The sequence below is a fragment of the Cebidichthys violaceus genome, unplaced genomic scaffold (assembly GCF_023349555.1).
Source record: "Cebidichthys violaceus isolate CVI_PGR_0920_01 unplaced genomic scaffold, fCebVio1.0.p SCAF_213, whole genome shotgun sequence".
Classification (NCBI taxonomy): domain Eukaryota; kingdom Metazoa; phylum Chordata; class Actinopteri; order Perciformes; family Stichaeidae; genus Cebidichthys; species Cebidichthys violaceus.
Window position 1 is genome coordinate 65,783 of NW_027176388.1, and position 20,777 is coordinate 86,559.

Here is a 20,777-nt window from a genome sequence, read left to right on the forward strand (position 1 = left end):
CGCGGCGCGCATATTGACTAAACGTGCTTCGGGCGGAGAGGACGACCTCCTCGTCCCGTATATCTCTCTCCATGTGCTCGACGGAGCGGCCGCCAAAGATTTAATGACTTGTAATAAATATACAGCGTCTGGCTCTAATTAACTCCTCAAATCAAGTGGAGAACCTGAGTCTAAACAACGCCGCTCCCTCCTGGCCTTTCCTCATCTTTTATTTAGCTCGTCAGCATGCGGCAAATATTCCCTCAATGTTTTCCGACACATTGGAAAAAAAAAAAAAAGAGTACAGGTCAGGTAGCTCTCTGTGTGACCATTCATTTACATTTTTAATTTCCCCGTGCAGCAAGTATATAGAGAGTCAAAAGTCCTGATGTCGACTTCCAGGCTTGCTGCTTTTCCACCAGCTTCGATAACTCAACAAAATCTCTCCATGACTATGTTCACATGCGCACTAATATTCCAAATATGACAATATTCTGAATGTAAACAACATATTCAGAATTAGGCCAATTCCGACATGTAGAATTTTCAGAATAAGACGTGTGGGATATGCAGATATTATTCTGGTTTTCAGAGCATTCTCTGGTCTGGAAAGTGAAGCCAATCAGTGTGTTAAAGCTGCATTCTCTCTAGTGTCCACCAGGGGGCGACTCCTCTGGTTGTATAGAAGTCTAGTCTAAAATGACTCTACTTCTCTCTTGATTTATTCCCTCAGTAAACATTGTAAACATGAGTTTATGGTCTCAATCTCTAGTTTAGTCTTCTTCAATACAGCATGATGTTCATTTAGTACATTATGGAACATTTAGAGTCAAACAGACCATAAAGCAGGGGATGATTTAGGGGCAGGGCTACACGGTGATTGACAGGTCTCTACCACGGCGTTGTCCGGTCTGGGAGTTGTCCGTGTGTTCGTCCTAGAACTTTAACCCTTTCACAGTCTGAAAATAATCTTGCTCAGCGTTTGGTTGTACTTGGCTCCAAACCTCTCGTGTCACTTCTGGTTTCAAAAGCCAAGATGGCGACAGGCAAAAATGGCGACCTCGAGGCTTCAAAACCAGAAACCAATGAGTGACTACGTCCACTTCTTATATACGGTCCGTGGTTCTCGTGCAACAGGATGCTAAAATAAAATAGCTTGAAGAACAGAGTTTTGCAGAACGGTTACAAAGAGGGTACACCACAGGAGCAACATGAAAGGATGGAAATGTACGTTGTTTAAAGGGCGTAGCCGTGTTACGTTGACACTTCTCCAGCTTTCTAGCTGCACTATCCACCGTCTTAAAGAACCGTTTCCCTTTTCATCTCCCGGCACTCGACTGCCCTCAGTCTGTCGCTTCACCCGGGACAGTCTTGAGCTAAAACGGTGTTCAATCGAGGCCAAAAAAACGTATCAAAAGAAGCAACAATATTAGATGTTAGGCGTTTCGCTTTTCAAAGATGAACAATCCCCCGTCTAGACATATGGAGTGACCCGCTCTACACTTGATTGTGTAGTCTTTAAAACATCAGAGGAATAGCGAGAAATGTTCATCGGCATTTCCCAGAGCCCGTGGTGATGTATTCAGATTGTTTCATCCCACCAACTGGCTTTTAACCCAACGAGATTCAATTTGTTCTAACAGAAGACAAAGAAAAGCAGAAAAAAAATCCTCTTATTTCAGAAGGTGGATTCTTCAACTTTTTGGCTTTTTTTTTTTTTTTTTTTACTTGGACTTAAGCCATTAATTACACAAATCATTTGCGCTCTAAAGGTCGTATCGTTGGCCTGGATCTTTGTGATTTTTGTAATTACGAACCTCAGAATGATTTTTTGAATGATTTCGAAGTTTCCCTTAAGCTTTCTATTCCCGCTTCATCAAAGGCGTCCGACCGGTAATCTCGCAGCAACAGACTCTTCAACTTTTTTTTTTTTTTTTTTTTTTTTTTTACACCGCACCCGCCCGACTGCCCAAATAAATGACACGACCTATAAAACTCCAGCCAGTTCTTGAATATTTAATCGCATCTCGATCTTTATGGGCTCAAGTCTAATTATTTCTTACATTTTTAATTTGACAGTTAGTCGTCCCCCCCCCCCCATACTGATTAACATAGCCATGACAGTGAAGTGCAGCAAAGCGTCTCCGTGAACCCTTGAATGATCACGTGAAGAAGGGAAAGTTTTGGGGTTCATCCTCTTCTAAAGACTCGGATCTCATTCCTGCAAGTTTGGGAAGAAGATGCGGGTCATTTGGACGTGATTCAGGGAGGACAAGCTTCTTCTTCTTCTTTTTTTTTTTTTTTGTCCTCTCCTCGCTGCTCGCTAGCACAGGCACCCGTGTCAGAAGTCCATAAATCCTCAGCAAGGGAAACAAGCTTCCATTCAGGCAGACAGACTCTCTGGCTGCAATGATGAGCTACTCAGGCTCAAATGAGAAAAGCCCATAACAAATAAATAACCAGCAGGGGCCTGAGCCAGGGAGTCGGACAAGAGGGGGGGGGGGCGTCAGGATGTAATAGAAACAGCAACGCAATCTATTCCAGCCAGAGACTGTGACGCCGCCGGTTCAATCAGAGGAGCTGGGGCGGTCGCGTTGATAAGGAAGGAGAGAAGCCGGTGTGGAAGTAACGGCGTCGTAGTTCCAGGAGGGCCTCCAATCTGTCCTCGCTGCCGTGTCCATTGCTCACCACATATCTGCTCTTCTGTCTGTACTTCCTGCAGCTGTGTCACAAATCTCCCAGCAGCCACAAGGTGGGCCGGGAGACAACGGCACAAAGATAGCGCCCCCCCCCCCCCCCCACCCCAAATATAGAGCGGCCAGTCGAGAGAGACAAAAGAGATGCCTGAACACTACAGCTACAGAACGCTACAGTGTGTATCCAGGTTGTGACACATCAATGCTCAGCGCCACTGTAAAATATACAGCCACCGGCCTCTGGAAAGATGGAGTCAGACCTAAGTCGCGTGGAAGTTTGCTGCATACTTAGTTCAGGACTTCGTGTCATTTACACAGAAAACACAATCGACTCGAGCGATCGAATGCCGTCGTCTTTAACTCGACTTGGGACTTAAAAAGTGATTCGACGCTCGTCTGCACTGGATGCGTTTTTCGGCCCGTGTTCTTCAGTTTCCCCCCGTCTCCTGCTCGTCTTGAGGGAACAGATGTGTATTTGAATCGATACAGCTGGCTGGACCAAGCATTGACCGGCTCCAGCGCCTGTAACTCGCTTAACTACTTCAGGGCTAATTGTCATCGAAAGAGTGCGGCGATGACACGCGCGAGCGCACGACTGTGGCTGAGCGCCGCCGGTGCAGACGCAGTGCGTGACGTGTTTTGTTTTTTTTTGCAGGCCCACGCTGGAAGCTAACGTCGCACTAGTTCCCACTAGACACTCGGTGTGTAGACTAGGTGTAACCCTGAAAGACTTAGGAGCGGACTTGGACTCGCACACTTGCCCCCAGATGCGTCGAGGCTCAGCTAACGCTCTGCTCACCGTCTAAAGACGAGGCGTTTCAGCTGCAGTTAGCTCCCCAAATAGCCACCAGGCTACCTAGCTAGCAAGCGTTTAAGCTACTAAGAGGAACTTTCTACTGGTTTTGAAACTGTCTCACTTTAATACTGTTGCCTTTTTATAAGACTTTGATAAGTAAATGAGTGTACCAGCAAGAAGGTTGGCCTTTTCCTATTCTAGAGAACCAGAACCAGGACTGCGCGGGGTGGACTGTCAGACCCTGCTGCGATAGAATTAGCGTTTTTTTCTAGTATTTTGTCCACTAGAACCTGCAAAAAAAAAATCCACACAAAATGAAAGTTCCTCATAATAACTTTAATTCACTGAAAGCCTTTTTTTTCCACAGCAGACATTTTGACTTGTCATACCAAGAAAAGCACAGGTGTTGCTAATAACATTAGCGACGGCTAATGTGACAGTGAGCCAGTGTGAACAATTCCAGGACCGTCAACCCGAAGGCAGCTAAATGGAATTCAGCCGTCATTAGTTTTATTACGTACACCTGTGCTTTCCATGCTGTGATATGTCAAAATGTCTTCTGTGGGAAAAAAAAGAAAAAAAAAGGGGGGCCTATTAACACGAGAGAGCGTTAGCTAGCTCACTACACGATATGGTTAGCAATCACCGGTCTGTTTTAATTCTCTTAGGACCGGTGTTCTGCTCAGAAAGGACAAAAAGCCGGGTGTGTTAAATCATATGCACCAATCTAAAAGCTGTCCGTGAGACGACACACGTGCAAACACAACGTGCAGCAGCACAACGGGGGTCATCGATTGGAAGATGGAGGTTTAATCCTCGCAGCTGTTGGAGAACTCCAACCTTCTTACATCACAGAAATGTGAAAACACGTGTTTAATTAAACCAGCAATTTCCTTAACGGAGTGGAATTGTGTCACTATACCCAAACGTATTCAGCCGGTGACTATTTTTTGACATTATTTTGTGGAACTACTCCCCCTTTTTTTGTTACAGTACGTGTGGCAGCTGAGACAGATTGTGACGGCTCAGGGAAAGTTCACCGAGTTCCAAAAAAAAGTTTCCTCTTCCAGAAAAGCATCTCTTAAAGAACACGCGAGTAGAAGCAAACCGTCCATAAATCCACTTCATCCATAAACGTCAGACCTAAACTCAGGCAGCCCCGTTAATCCTAACCACGTTCGTCTTTTACGTCTCCGTTATGGACGGGTTAGGAGAAACGTGAGCCGGAGCGTTGGCTCAGATGTGGGTAGCCGCACTGCATTATGTAAACACCAGGGAAGACTCAAAGCCAGGGGTGTGGGAACCTGTTGACCCGCTGCTATTTAGAAAAGCACCAGCGCTGAGGTTTCTCTCGAGCCGCTTCTGATCGCCCACCGCTCCAGAAAAACTGCATGTTAGTCAAAAACCCGTGGCTCGCAACACTCCTGGTTCTAGACCTCTCTGGTGTGTGTGTGTGTGTGTGTGTGTGTGTGTGTGTGTGCTTTTTTTTTTTTTTTTTTTTTTTCCTCCACCCTCTATTGTTATTTGACCTGTTGCTTCTTTTTTTTTTTTTCTCTCTCCTGCACATTCAGATGAATTAGCGTGGGTCGGACTAAAAAGCCAAGCTGGCAGCTAATTTAGCTGACAAGTGCGGGGAAGATGGCTCGATAATAGAATCAAGTGGAGCCGGGGGTTTTCAAAAAAAAATAAAATAAATAAATAAAAACCCGCTACGGGAGGAGAGCAGAGAGTGAACTCGGGCTGAACCTTTCCATGAAGAAGAGCCGGCGGTCTCCCGGTGGGGGAGGAAGGGGGGGGGGTACATCGATGCCAGTTTGTTTTCTAAAGGGTTATTTATACTTGTTAAGACCATGGCAACAGACACTGCCTGTATCATCCAGTCATCCAGTCGGCTGATAGGACTCCGGCTGCGTTGTCCCCTCTAACCCCCGTCATGATATCTGCTCCTCGGAGAGGCTTCGTGCCGCATCAGCATCAATGGTCTTCATGATGCATTTTAATGTGGTTCCCTCTGAACCCCGAGCTTCAGAGGCTCCAACATGTTGCTCTCTGTGGCCTCGATTTTTAACTGCAATATATATATATATATATATATATAAGTCCTGCACTTCTACGGACGATGGAAGTAGCTTCTGTCTCATTCTGATCCTGGCATTGTGACACCTGGATCTTTGCAGTGTGTCCTCATACAAGTTGCTCCTCATTGATGTGCGTTTTTTTCTTTCTAAGGAATGACTCGTTTCCACTCGTTAAATGCATACGCAGTCCTTTCAAAATAAACTCCTGTCCTCACAGGAAACGGCTTCGTGATGTCGAGGCCACAAAACCTCTTTGTTAGGTTTTCGGGAAAAGTTTGTGGTTTGGGTTAAAATAACTACTGATATGCAAGTTACGTGACGGGTAAATCAATGTCGTTGTTCTCGGTTTCATCCGTCACTAGTTGAGAAGAAAAAAAAGAAAAGAATCCACCACAGTGCAGCAGCAGTGAAATGACTTGATTTTTTCCATTTCAGCAATCATCCAGAAAGCAGCTGTCACATTTTTTTTTTTTTTTTTTGTGAAGTTGGACATTAAAATATTAAATAGCTTCTTTTTTTTCTTTCTTTTTTTTTGTTGGAGATCTTTTTATGGTCAGATCGAGGCTGAACGTCCAGAAGACGTTCATTACGACGGTTAAATAGAGCCGCGCCGGCTGTCGGACTTCACTCGGCCCCGTTCATCTGTGTCGACCCTGCTGGCTACTTTCTCATGATTCATCACCAGTCAGATGTGTGCGTCGTAGTGTAATGTCACTCATTAAAGGTCACACGGGACTCTGCCGGCTCTCCCTCCACACCAGCTCTTTATGGCGATTATAAGTGACATCATGTACTACAAAAACACGCTCTGCACTGCGTTGTAAAAAAAAACAACCTTAAAGGCATTACACACACACACACACACACACACACACACACACACACACACACACACACACACACACACGCCGAATACTTCACTTTCCATAACGGGCACTTTTAATGGCTCTTTATTCCGTGTCGGGTCGTAAAGCTGAGCTCGGCGTCGGGATGGATCCACGGGGCCCCGCGGTGATCCAATCCACCCACGCAGTCGTCCCGGCTTCTCGGCCCCTAACCCCCCCCACCCCCACCCCCCCCACCCTCACCCTTTCATCTGTCTCATCGAGCTCCGGGGAGCGTTTCTCCCATTTTTTATACCCGCCTGTTTTGCCTCGTCCTTTTCTCTCTTCAGTTGCACTAACCCTTTAGCTGCACCTGCCTCCTTGGTTGAATTCTCTCTCTCTCTCTCTCTCTCTCTCTCTCTCTCTCTCTCTCTCTCTCTCTCTCTCTCTCTTCTGACCCTTTTCACCGTCTTCTTCTTTTTTTTTTTTTTTTAACGATCCGCCTTTTTTCTGTTTTACAGCCGATGGCTGAAGCTGTGCGCGGGTGTCTTGAGTGCAGTTTCTCCATCTCTTAAAGCAGCAGTTCACTCCAAAAGACGGGACACGGTGGTAGATTCGGATTTTAGCAGGAGGACAAAAATTAAATTGCACTTTATTTCGGAATAACCCTTCCAAGATGTATCATCTGGTTTTCAAAGGCAGTCCTCTCACCGTTCCACCGGTGAGCGGTCGGTTCTTTAAGATGTCTCCTAAACGGCCTTTATTGTTGCGGGTCCGTTAACTCACATTCTTTATATATCGACGGCTATTAAGCTGCGAACCAAGATGAATTGCCTGACTTTGGCGTGGACTGTCTCTTTAAGTTTGTCGGTGAAGTCGGGGTTCTTCCAATGCCGCCTTTCTCTCTCTTTCAGCGTGAATCATCACAGCGACGGTGTGAAGTTTGCATTGGAACCATTTTCCCTTTACCAGCCACCGAATGGCAAATAATCAAATCCTCTTTTTTTTTTTAAGTTTCTGATGCAACTGCATGTAAGAATACAACAACAACAACAACAACAACAACAACAACAACAACAGGACACAGCTCAGTGCATGTGCTCTGCCTGGTTTAATGACATGTGACAAGTTGATCAGATGTTAAACGGTCAGTTCACCCAAATCACAAAACACCGTATCTTCTTATTTAACCCTGGTGGTGTTTAATGATGAAGGTAGTTTAGACTTTGCACTATTGGCCTTCACTCTGATACGATGACGGAGACTTGGACTTTGTTTATTCTGGTCAAATTGGGGGAAAAATTGGAACTTCAAAGTTTTCCGTTTGGACCATTTGTCGCAATTAAATAAAATACTCAACGGTGAGGTGTGTGGAAATGCTTTAATCGGTACAAACACAACTGCATTCACAGCAAAGAAGTGAGAAAATATGAATTTTTTTTTTTCTTTTTGTAATTTGAATGAACCGGCCCTTTAACAAACCACAATCTGTCGTTTTGAGTGTTTTAAAGCAAAAAAAATGTCTTAAGAAGAACTTGACTCCCCCTTCAAAGCACAGGCGTAAATATTGAAGGACTTCACACAGACAGTGCGGCTCTGATTGCCAGATGCCGCGGCGACGCCTAATTTACCGGCATTCAATCAAACCTGTAATGAAATCTATGCTCTCTGTGCATCGGCACACCTGGAATGAAACGCAGCGCTCATTACCACTGCTCTTCAATTGGAATGGATCCGTTACATTAAGCCATATCACCTTAGCCCGGTTGCATATATTACAGTGCATCCAATTGGCTGAGCGCTGATGTGGAATATTATGCAAATTCCTAATAACAAGTGTACATGATTGAATTCACTCAACAGCCAGAACCCTGCACACACACACACATATATCACGTATACTCAGTGTGTGTGTGTGTGTGTGTGTGTGTGTGTGTGTGTGTGTGTGTGTGTGTGTGTGCGCGCACACGCATCGCTGGCACATGCGATCATGCTCTGTTTGCTAACCATGTCTGTCAGTGCACAGACATCAGGTATTAAAACTGTCAAATTACTAAAGCTCACAGCGACGACGCAGAGCTGCTCTGCTTTCCAACCGGATTTTGGAGAAGAAAAAAAAGGGGGGGGAAAATATTTGTTCCATTTGTCGACCTTTAGGGAGTCTTGAATTGTTATTTCTTTTAGTGCGGAAGAAAATAAATCTCCAGCATTAGCGGTGGTGGTGGTGGTGGTGGTGGTGGGTAAATGTTTGCCTGTGGAGCCTGGGGCCATTTTGTTTCTCATTGGCTTCTCATTGGGATGGAGGAGCCATTGAGGGAACAATTACATGCACTCGTAAGCTTGCAGAAGCAGAAACTAATTAGGGCTATTTTGGAACGTCTTCACTTGATTTTTTTATTTTTTTTTTTTTCAGAAAAAACAGAACACAAGTCGTTCTGCAGGTTACCAAGCATTTAATCGCACCCTTGAGGGAAAAAAGCCCGACGTTCTAGAAAAGTCTGTTTAAATCATTTTTTTTGTATCTGACCTTGGTGCCGTCGTCTGAAATGAAAAGCCGGGCTTTCCTTCCCCGGCGATGTTTCAAATGGAACTTTTGGAGGAGTTTTTTTTTTTTTTTTTTTTTTAATGTCCTGCAAGAGATGCGGGGAAAAAAGAAAAGTGTTCAGATTACCGGTAATTGGTGTCACGGGGAAAAAAAAAAAACCCCGCTTACGGGTGCCGTATTGTTAATGAAGTCGATTTAAGGCGTCTCGCAAAAGACGGCAGCCATTTGCTTTAATCGCTCGCCGTGCTCCAGAGAAGTTGTCACTGAAAATACAAAATTCTTCACACATAACAACCGCCAGAAGAAAAGAAAAGAAAAAAAGAAAAAAGAAACCTCTCCAATTAGTAAGACGCGGCACCGGTGTAAAACCTGCCCGTTTACACACAACCTGCCGCGCCGTCTATTTATAACAATATGGATGCAATCGCACTGCTGCGAGGGGAGGGGGGGGGGGGAGGGGGGGGGGGGGTGAGAGGGGTTGTTCTCCAACCGTATCACAGCTGCCGCAGAGCACCGGGCTTCAAAAACACCCAGCAGAGTGACGGCCTGTCACTCACTCCATCACGTCTGTCTGCCTCTCTCCTCCTCCTCCTCTTTCAAATCTGCTCCTCACTCATACATTCTCTCCATCTCTCTCTCTCTCTCTCTCTCTCTCTCTCTCTCTCTCTCTCTCTCTCTCTTCTTTCTTTTCCAGCTCTCTGGCTTTCATCTCCACACTCCTTCTCTGCTCTTTTCTCCACTGTCTCTGGGATCTTTTGAGTCCTCTCACAATCACTCCGCTCTTCATCGCCAGTTTGTCACCAAGGTTGAATTTCATCCCTTTATCTTCTCCCCCTCTCCCTCTCTCCCCCCCCACCACCCTGGCTGTCCCCATCCCTCTCTCCCATTCCCTCCCTTGCCTCTCTACTCATGCAGCCCATCTGTCTATTTACCTTCTTGGCAGACTTGTGTATCTCTATATTAAGCCCTCTGCGTGCCGAGACCACGTTGCGTCGACGCAGAAATACAATGTGACAACGTTAGAGAGCAACACTCACTCTGCAGCTATGCAAACGTTTAAGGGAATTTGTGAAATGAGCGTAAAGCGGCGTTAATTAACGCCTCCGCTTGAGGCGGCGATTAACCCCCAACGTAAACGGATAAAAAAAAAAGTTCAAACCCCGAAGTTTAGTTTCCAGGCGCTTGTGGAGCGGCACAAAGGAAGCCAAGTCGGTGTGTACAGTTGGCCGGCACCTCCTGCGTGCCACGGAGCCTCTTGCCAGGCTGTCTGCATGATTCACAGGGTATTAATTCCACTGTGACCGGTGGCTCCATATGTCCCGCGTATACCCGGTGATTGAGTCATCCAGTCTGCTCGCGGAACATGTTGTGACAGGTCGCTTCGTAGGCTCTGGATTTGTTTACCTCAGCTGCGCTTCTCGACCCCCTGTCGCGCCACTTGACTCATTCCCCTCCGCCGGGAGGAACCGTTCAATAGCTGCCTGTATCCACAGCCTGATGGGAGGATAGGGGGGGAGGAGGAGGAGGAGGATAGGGGGGAGTCGTGGTCCAGAGGGAGCAGATGACTCACAGGTAGCAGGGAGCCACAGCGAGATGAGAGCAGCCTTTCACGCTGCACGCCAGGACGCCGATCAGTCCGAAAACCACGAACTCAGACCCGCGAAGAGCTGACTTCGAAAAAAAGAATGTCCAAGATTAAAAGAAAAGGTATTAAAAGGCTCACTGCAGCATCACCTCTGATCGCCTCTCCCACTGGGATTGCAATTACGATTTACGGCTTTTTAATGTGGGCATAAGTCGAGGCAATCATGAGAGGAAATTTTAATATTTTTAATTGGAAGCTCCATTCAAAGCGTTATTTCTAAAAAAGATTATAGTGCACCACCGTACCTCTCTGTCTCTCTCTCTGGTAGCAAAGCAGCCCTCCAACATGAATGTAGTGATACATGACAGTCGGGTAATAAGCCTTTACAAGTACACCTGCTCCAAGGTCTGCCCCTTGATAAGGAAGAGCAAAAGGAAGTTTCACTGTAACTTCATGACCTAAATAATAAACTTCTTTTTTAAAAAAGTGTTGGCCAGAAATAGCGATAACGGTGATGACATTCTGTATTCTGTCTTCTATACGGTAGCGATCCCTGAAATCTGAGGCCTTCGTCTGAAAATATTGCAAATCAAGGAATTGTTTTTGCGTCATTTTGATGCAGTAAATACTTTTAAGTACTTTTCATTTACTCGTTAACTGGCCAAGCCAAAAACAGACGTTCCCATTTGGCGATTACCTTGTTTTTCGGGTTTGGTTTGTCAGCAGGATTCTGAAAAAAAAAACCCTACAGGCCCGGTTTCCATGAAGCTTGGTGGACTTGTGTAACGTGGGCCAAGGAAGAACTCGTTACGTTTTTGGGAGCGGATCCGAATCGCGGAGCAGATTTCGTTAACGGTGCGAGATACGGCATCTGGCCTCAATTGGCCGAGGTTTTCGCTTCTCTGAGTGTCCCGTCTAGTTTAGTCTGTCAACAGTATCTCAGTTTACCACACCAGAATATACCGTATATCACCACTGCGGTAAAGTGAAAATTACACACCATCCCCAATTGCCCACATCATTCAGGGATGAATTTCTGTGAATTTCTTTTACCAGAATCTTCTGGAGCAAAAAGAGAGCCTTTGTTCAGCAAGTCTGGGTCACAAAGATTTTTAAATTTGCTCAAATGCCGACCTAATTACTGCCCTGATCTCCCTTACGCTCCTCTGTCCAATCATCCTCACGCTCCTCATCATCATCATCATCACCATTCCGAACCTCTCATCAAGCCTGATTTAGACATCGTTTTCTATTTTCCTTCCTCAACGACCCTTTCATTAGCGGTTGGGTTTAGCTTGTATTTGGAACACCTGCATTTTCTCCCCTCCTCGGTGCAGCTCAGTCGTCGCCGTCTCTCCCCCCCCCCCCCCCCCCCCCCGCTCACACTAATCACTTTCACAGAAACTGTCATTAAGGGCGGAGAGAAGGTTCTGACACCACAGATGGCGGCAGCCTTCTTGCAAATGAGCTCTGATTACGGGAGGTGGCGGGTTTCACTCCTCTTATCATCGTTACCTTTCACGCCATTAGGCATACGCGGTGCTGGGGGGGGGGGGGGGGGGGTCACGTCGCCCAAGGACATTCTCACGGTAGATTTCCCCCGGCAAAGTAACCTTGTGTGTGTTTTTCCGGTGCGCAGACTCTCCCCCTCGGCTTCATTTTTGAAAGGACTTGACAACCTCATTTGAGTCTGTGTTGGCAAAAAAAAAAAAAAGGCGCCCGCACTCTGTGAGCTTTCGGATAGACCTGTTATTTTTGGCTCGTTCATCATACCAGGTGCTCTCGCCCCTGATCCTCGCATCGGAGAGCAGAGCCTGTGAAAATGACATCAGGTTCCTGCTGCTGTGCTCCCATCAATATTTAAAGCTCTAACTCATTCCAGAGTTGATTTCTCACTGACTGGGGAGCTCTTGGCCTCTGTCAGTCTGCAGCAGAAAGCACAGGTCCTAGAAAGAAAGTGCCGTATTGATCTAGTAACAGTGGACGGAAAGGAAGCGAAGAGCTTAGTTCAAACACCTCTCCCGTGCTGTTTACCTCATAGTGAAGCCCCATGTAAACACAACCTGTCTGTCCCAGCTGCTACTTGACCTATATTAGCTCTTGAAAATATTTTTTCTGGCTCAGTCAAAAAAGGTCTAACTGAAATTCCCTTTTCTCTATCTTCTTCTTTTTTTTCCTGTTTTGAAGGTGTGAGGCGGCCGCCAGAGCTGGAGAAGACCAATCACAGTGTCCATTATACTCTCCTGATCGCTTGTGTTTTGGTGGCCTTTGTCCTTGGCGCCTTCCTCTCCGGTTTCCTGGTCTCCTGCTACTGTAACCACACGGGCCACAAGACAAAGAAGTTGTCGAAAGATCCCGAGGCGCCGATCCCACACGCCCTGTCCCTCCGCAGCCTGGCCAAGCTCAACGGCCTCCTGGACAGCCAGAGTAAGGACGACAAGCTGGAGGTGTCCTCTCCAAAGATCTACAACTCTTTCTTCGCCAACAGCAAGGAGCATCACCAGCCAAGGAGAAACGGCCATCACGCAATGACAATGGGAGACCTGGTCCACCCACACCACCACCACCACCACCACCTCCACCATTCCTCAGAGCTGTCCGGTCTGCCTACACCAGACTCCACCCCAGAACTGCCCATCAAGAGCATGAAAGCCTTCAAGAACCAGTGGGAGAAGAACCAGAATTGCAACAATGCCAAGGAACCAAAGTCCCACAACACTGGCTCCAGGCCCAGCTCGGCACTGCTTCACCAGCAGGTCTTCCCTTACTCCCATGGCCTGTCCAATGGGCAGCCATTAGTCGGTCACCTCCATCCAGAGGAACGCAAAATCCACAACGTTGAACGTGTGCTATCTCAGCAACCTTACCCTGGTTACTCCCAGAAGGTGATGGAGGTAACCTCCCTGGATGAGCTCCTGAAGCACATCCATGAGGCAAGCAGCAGCAGCAAGAACTCCCAGTTGATGAGCCCGTCGGGTCTGATGGCCTGCGGTGGCGGCGGTCAGCTTGCATTCGCCAACCGCATCCAACCTCAGATTCCTGAGACGGAATCGGCCCCCTACTACAGCTCATCCACTTTACCTCGAGACAGCCTCACCCGACGCATGGATGTTCCTCCGGACATTCCCCCGCACCACCAGTCTACCCTGGAGAGGAGGCACTCCTCCCAGAGGCACTCGCTAATTGCTGCGGCCACCAAGATGCCCAACGGAGTAGGCGGAGGCGGCGGCGGCGGCGGTGGAGGAGGAGGAGGAATGATACCTCGCCAGCACAGCTTCAGCCAACGAAACGGCGTCCCCCACCAGCCGCCTCCCCTCCTGGCACGGATGAACTCGACGGGCAGCGCCTGCGAGGTGCACTACCCCCTCATCCCCAACGGGTACCTAACGCGCCAGCACAGCTACAACGGAGAGCAGCAGGAGGTCCAACACAGGGGCGCTATCGTCCGCCGGGCCTCCTCTCTCAAACCCGACGTCCCTCCAAAGCCCCTGTTCATACCTGCCACGTCCCCCGTCAACCAACAGGGAAAGTTCAACTACTGAGGAGGTACCCTCCTGGACTTAGAGAGGGAGTCTCCCTCGTTGTGTCTTCTTAAAGGAACTTCCCTTTTGAAGAAATGCAGTGGGTTCGAGGTTGCAGACCTTCACGAGTAAACCAGCCGCGTGGCAGCCAGTGTCACTGTGGACGAAAGCCTCAACCAAACTTGTTTTGTCCTCCTTCTTTTTGTCCAACGAATATCTTTGTACCATATTGGTATTGCTCAGCTACTCGCTTATTATAGAACCGCAGACTCAGGTGACGCGACGCCACCTCCTTATATTAGGCTGCCAATGTCCTCAGTGTGGATTTACAATGCAACTTAGTTTTTTCGGGACGCGTTGATGTTGGAAGAACTTAACACATCAGTCATCTTGAAGACTTTTAAAAAAAAAAAAAAAAAAAAAAAGCCGGAGGCTCCTGCGATGCTTAGATTCATGCTTTCGCTTAATCTTTTCTGATGTAGTGTTGGTAACCAGTCCCCACCCGCCCCCCACCCTCGAATGTGTTTATATTATGCATGTGTGTGTATATATATGTGTGTTTATATCCACACCGTATATGTATACATATACATATGCAGTATATGTAACCTGTGGTGAAAAGTCAGCAAATTCCCCTGAAAGTAGTTATGTCTTTGCCTTACTATACTCTTTCATCTTTTGGGCATATCAAACGGTCCCCCCCCCCCCCCTAGGAAATGTCTTAGGGACACCACATCATGCACTTCATCGATACATTCTCAGTCGGCTAAACGCACTGAACCAAATTTAGTTTGTGTTGATAAGAGAAAGGAAATACTTCAACAAAGCAGCTATTCTCTCGTCTCTCTTTTTTTTTCCTCCGTTTTTTTTTTTTCCCGTCCCAGCAGATGTCAGGTCCAAAGTGACGTAGTCGGGTCCATTCTAAGTTCCTCCAGAATCTTTCTATAAAGATCGGTGCTCCGCATCTCTCGTGAGGTCCAAACATCCTTCTGAAAAAAAATGGAAATAAAGAAAACTCCGAATACTCTGAAAATAGTCAGGTCAAAAGTGTCGCGCCGTCTGGCATTATGGGAACGAACATTAAAAACATAGAACGGACTGCAGTTACTCTAATTATTAACTTTGTGGCTATTGGTTGTAAATAAAGGAATAATTACTAGCCAAATTTTAACTGTATGTGTAAATGTGTGCCTTATTTAATAATAGTGTGTGACATGGGGGTAGGGGTTAATGCAAGGGGCTCAGATGGCTACTATGCTACAGTATATTGTAGGTGTTTCATTTTCTATGGTCGTCAGTACGTGTCACACGGTATCTATTGTATATCTGAAGAGTTTCATTCCAGAATGGGATATTTGTCATTAAAAAAAAAATAAAAATTTGTCTGATAACCGCAAGTATGATTGTAACACTCACTAATTAATATTATGTTATATCTTGATTATATTGAGCTCTTTTTTTTATGAAAAATATAAAACACCAGATATATATATATATATATTTTTGTTTTTCCCGAGATGGATACAGTGTTTTGGAATGAAACCCTTCATTGCTCTTTGCTTTTTTTTTGCTTTTTTTTTATGTGTGTTTTTTTTATTTTCATCCCAGAAGTGTGAGCCTGCAGACGTTTTTTATTTTATATTTTTTGGGAGAGTTTGTGCAAAGCAAACACAGCCTGAGACTGCAGACACTCAGGTTTGACTGCCTCCGTTTTATGTCACTTTCCACTGGGTGTCACTTTCCCCAATAGGTGCCATTGTTCATTTTTTTTAGTTGTTGTTGTTTTTGTTGTTTTTTTCAGCAGTAGCATTAGCATCACTTTGGGTTTCTAAAGGAGCAGCTCGCAGTTCCTCTTAAAGTGATCTACAGACCTGGAGCCATTGTAGAACTTAGGCTGATGGACGGAGCGGAGATGTGGCAAAAAATGTAAAAAAAAGAAATATAATAAAAGAAATGTCCAATGTCATAACATTGGACTTCTACGATGGTTACCGCTGTAGATTGTGACTCACCTGTGTCACCAGGTGTCGACTCCCAACAATGCAGGAGGGCAAATAAATAGTAGCGGAGGATTTAGGAAATATGTGGAAACGCCAACGAGTGCAATGAACTCCGATCCGACGAGCTGAGATTGTCTCTTGGATCGATGCGAGGGCGGAACCGGGGTTCCCGGGTTCCCCGGGTGCCAAACGTTTTGCCGAGCCCTTTCCCCTCCTGAGGGGAGGCGACGCCAATGTCGGCTCTGCCACGGCTTTCCAGAGGCTCTCCGCTGGTTGCACTTTTCAGCAGAGTCACTTTTTTTTGTTTTTTTTTTTTTGTTTCACGGTCGACTGGAACCGCGGTCAATTCTGTGAGAACGGCACTACGTTATTTACTGTATCTGAAAGTGGTGTGTTTTATTGATTGAAATTCCCCAGAACTCGTTTGACCCAATATAAAGTTTTGCCACTCATAACTCCAGCAAATTTAAGGAAAATACGGCCGACCGTGACGTTTGTAGGAAGGAAAGAAAAAGAAAGATTGAAGTGTATTTGGATATTAACAGGCAGCAGAGCATTAAATAGCTTCGGAACAACAAATACAAAACATCCAACGTGATTTAAGGTCGTGACCGTAACGTTTCATAAGAGGAATTGTGGCAGCTACAGTGTTTGAGGAGTGGAAGTGTGTTCTGTTTTTTTTATCTGCCGGTGACAGATTGTAAGGGAGAGGGAGCGGCCTCGCCTCTAAATAGCTCTATCAGTATTTGATTTGGTGTAAATACATTCTATCCGGACGGGGTCTCATTGATTCAGTATTATGTTTGGGGTTTTTTTTGTTGTTTTTGTTCCTGTTTGATTTCCAGGCTACGCCTCTTGAATTACTATGAATTTGGTCTCACAGAATACCATTGTATGTCTCTTATACTAGGAATAAAATGAAAATATGACGCAAGTGTCTCACTGGTGGATGTGTTGAAATATTCCTGTCTGTGGGTGATGCATGAAACACAGCTGCACTACAATAACCTCATCCTACCCTTCAGACGATTGTGTCCGTCTCGCAGGAAGCGGAAGTGGCGGAACGTTTGGGACGAGCGATTTTATTTCTCGACGCAGATCCAGGAAAGATGTCTTTTAAAGGGATCCTCCCAACACTTTCTTTTTGGGGAAACGCACGGCTTCACTGTCTCACTGGTGGGTGCAGTGGTGAGTTTTTGTACAAAGGCGATCCATTACATTACATTACATTACATTACAGTCATTTAGCAGACGCTTTTATCCAAAGCGACTTACAATAAGTGCATCAACATTGGTAATCAAAAGAACTACTAGTCACCAGAAGTCATAAGTACATTTCCTTTTCCAAACAAGCATCTAAGAGCATGAAGCAGAGCATAACTCAGAGCCAAAGTACAGAAACAAGAAAAACAGTTAGTGCTATAAGCAATACGAATACAATAAGTGCAACAAGCTAGTATGAAAACAATAAGTGCTAAGTGGAAGGCTCAGGGTAAGACTTCCTGAAGAGGTGTTTTAGCCTCGCATGGTTCGGTGGGAAGACAGAGCCACTTGGAACGGCACGCTGCAAACATAGAAGCCACAAAACACGCGACGCTTTTATTCGATGCATTCACACAAATTGCTATAATTGAGTTTTTCAACAAAGAGCCGACGACATGCAGTGAACGAGCCGATCGTGCTCTGAGCTAACCGCTGATCAGCAGGGGGGGAAAAAAATAGAGCATTTCCCACAATGTTGGAAGAATTCCTTTAAACATTGAGTTCATTTCTACCTGATTCGGTTTTTGCCTCAAAAAAAGAAATGTACGTAGAATAAAAACACTAAAGAAGTTAGCATGTTGGAAAAACGGATGCTATGAAGTTTGATGGAAACTGTTTTTTTTTTTTTTAAACATCTTGATGTTCTTTTGTAGGCAAAGTACATTATTGAAATATTGGTAATGTTTTATTTTACAGTTCCGTACATTTCTCTGTCAACTTTAGAGAAGCCAGTAAGAGTGAGCTAGTTTTTGTAAATATCCAACCAAAAAAAAAGTCAGCATATGAGTTTATATAAGTATATGAATAGGTATACTATATATATATACAGTGTGTGTGTGTGTGTGTGTGTGTGTGTGTGTGTGTGTGTGTGTGTGTGTGTGTGTGTGTGTGTGTGTGTGTGTGTGTGTGTGTGTGTGTGTGTGTGTGTGTGTGTGTGTGTGTGTGTACACACACACAGTTGTGGTCAAAAGTTTACATACACTTGTAAAGAACATAATGTCATGGCTCTCTTGAGTTTCCAGTTATTTCTACAACTCTGATTTTTCTCTGATAGAGTGATTGGAACAGATACTTCTTTGTCACAAAAAACATTCATGAAGTTTGGTTCTTTCATGACTTTATTATGGGTTAACAGAAAAAGTGATCAAATCTGCTGGGTCAAAAATATACATACAGCAGTGCTAATATTTGGTTACATGTCCCTTGGCCATTTTCACTTCAATTAGGCGCTTTTGGTAGCCATCCACAAGCTTCTGGCAAGCTTCTCATTGAGTCTTTGACCACTCCTCTTGACAGAATTGGTGCAGTTCAGTTAAATTTGATGGCTTTCTGACATGGACTTGTTTCTTCAGCATTGTCCACATGTTCTCAATGGGATTTAAGTCAGGACTTTGGGAAGGCCATTCTAAAACCCTAATTCTAGCCTGATTTAGCCATTCCATTACCACTTTTGATGTGTGTTTGGGGTCATTGTCCTGTTGGAACACCCAACTGCGCCCAAGACCCAACCTTCGGGCTGATGATTTTAGGTTATCTTGAAGAATTTGAAGGTAATCCTCCTTCTTCATTATCCCATTTACTCTCTGTAAAGCACCAGTTCCATTGGCAGCAAAACAGCCCCACAGCATAATACTACCACCACCGTGCTTGACGGTAGGCATGGTGTTCTTGGGGTTAAAGGCCTCACCTTTTCTCCTCCAAACATATTGCTGGGCATTGTGGCCAAACAGCTCGATTTTTGTTTCGTCTGACCACAGAACTTTCCTCCAGAAGGTCTTATCTTTGTCCACGTGATCAGCAGCAAACTTCAGTCGAGCCTTAAGGTGCCACTTTTGGAGCGAGGGCTTCCTTCTTGCACGGCAGCCTCTCAGTCCATGGAGATGCAAAACACGCTTGACTGTGGACACTGACACCTGTGTTCCAGCAGCTTCTAATTCTTGGCAGATTTGCTTTTTGGTGGTTCTCGGTTGACTCTTCACCCTCCTGACCAATTTTCTCTCAGCAGCAGGTGATAGCTTGCGTTTTCTTCCAGATCGTGGCAGTGACAAAACAGTGCCATGCACTTTATACTTACAAACAATTGTTTGCACTGTTGCTCTTGGGACCTGCAGCTGCTTTGAAATGGCTCCAAGTGACTTTCCTGACTTGTTCAAGTCAATGATTCGCTTTTTCAGATCCATGCTGAGCTCCTTTGACTTTCCCATTGTAGCGTTTGTGGGCGTTTGTATCCAATGAGCCCTATTTAAATGGCCTCAGAGAAGTCACCAGCTGTAGTCACTCATAATCACTCACAAGAAGTTAAGAGGCCATCCTATGAAGCTCATTTCATTGACACAACTTTCTAAGTCACCAAAATTGCTAATTCATGTTGCTGTATGTATATTTTTGACCCAGCAGATTTTGTCACTTTTTCTGTTAACCCATAATAAAGTCATGAAAGAACCAAACTTCATGAATGTTTTTTGTGACAAAGAAGTATCTGTTCCAATCACTCTATCAGAGAAAAATCAGAGTTGTAGAAATAACTGGAAACTCAAGAGAGCCATGACATTATGTTCTTTACAAGTGTATGTAAACTTTTGATCACAACTGTGTGTGTGTATATATATATATATATATATATATATATATATATATATATATAGGTTTATTATAGTTCTGCGACAGCCACTGATACCAGATTTTTATTTATTTTTTTTTTTTTGTCAGAGCATTTAATTTATTAATTGCCGTCGGGATGTAATGAGAATTAACATATTACAAAAAAAGAATAAGAACTTCCTGTTCCCGGTACGTCTGAGCACTTAAATTGTTGGTATATGCTGTTCATCCTCACAGCAACCATGTGAGGGTGAGTATGTTTGCAGCAGACTTATATAGTGCTTGAGAGGGGTAGTAACGTTTCTGAGATGTTTGTGTGGAGACTTCTTGTTGCTTTGTGAGCTTTGAGGTTTTTACGCTGCCTCCTCACTGCAGGGACGTGTAAAGGGAGGTGAAGTTAAAGCAGCTCTCGCAGGTTTGACAGCTTCTGAGGAAGTCAGACGGACTCAAAAGCAGTTCACTTGTTGGACAGAGTTTGGGTAAGAACATTTAAATATTTCCATCTTTTCACCGCAGAGTGAATTGTGGTGTTCTCACCAATCTGACCAACCCGAGGTCGGGAGTGTTTACTAGAAAAATCTGAATTTAACTGCTGAGTCGCAACTGATAGAATTCCTTCAGGCTATTGCATAAGAGATAATAACAATCGTGGTCGAGGGGCGGTGAACGGGTCAAACAAACAGGACTTTCACCCAGGAGATTGATGTGCTGTTTGTGTGAAACCAAAAGTATACGTTTTCTTACTGTTACCGTACGTCGTTACCGTGCGGCGTTACCTTACGTCGTTACCTTGCGCCGTTACCTTGCGCCGTTACCTTGCGCCGTTACCTTGCGCCGTTACCTTGCGCCGTTACCTTGCACCGTTACCTTGCACGGTTACCATACGTCG

The 20,777-nt window shown here is 45.2% G+C and overlaps 1 protein-coding gene across 2 annotated transcripts in view; it reads left to right on the forward strand.

Moving 5' to 3' along the window:
• Positions 1-16,953, forward strand: part of sema6cb (semaphorin 6Cb) — an 81,858-nt gene extending 64,905 nt beyond the window's left edge. For both annotated transcript variants that reach the window (XM_068717498.1, XM_068717499.1), the window contains one exon: positions 12,691-16,953. In XM_068717498.1, the coding sequence (XP_068573599.1) occupies positions 12,691-14,045 (1,355 nt within the window). In that variant the 3' untranslated portion in view covers positions 14,046-16,953. The remainder of the gene's footprint in view (positions 1-12,690) is intronic.
• The last annotated feature ends 3,824 nt before the right edge of the window (positions 16,954-20,777 follow it).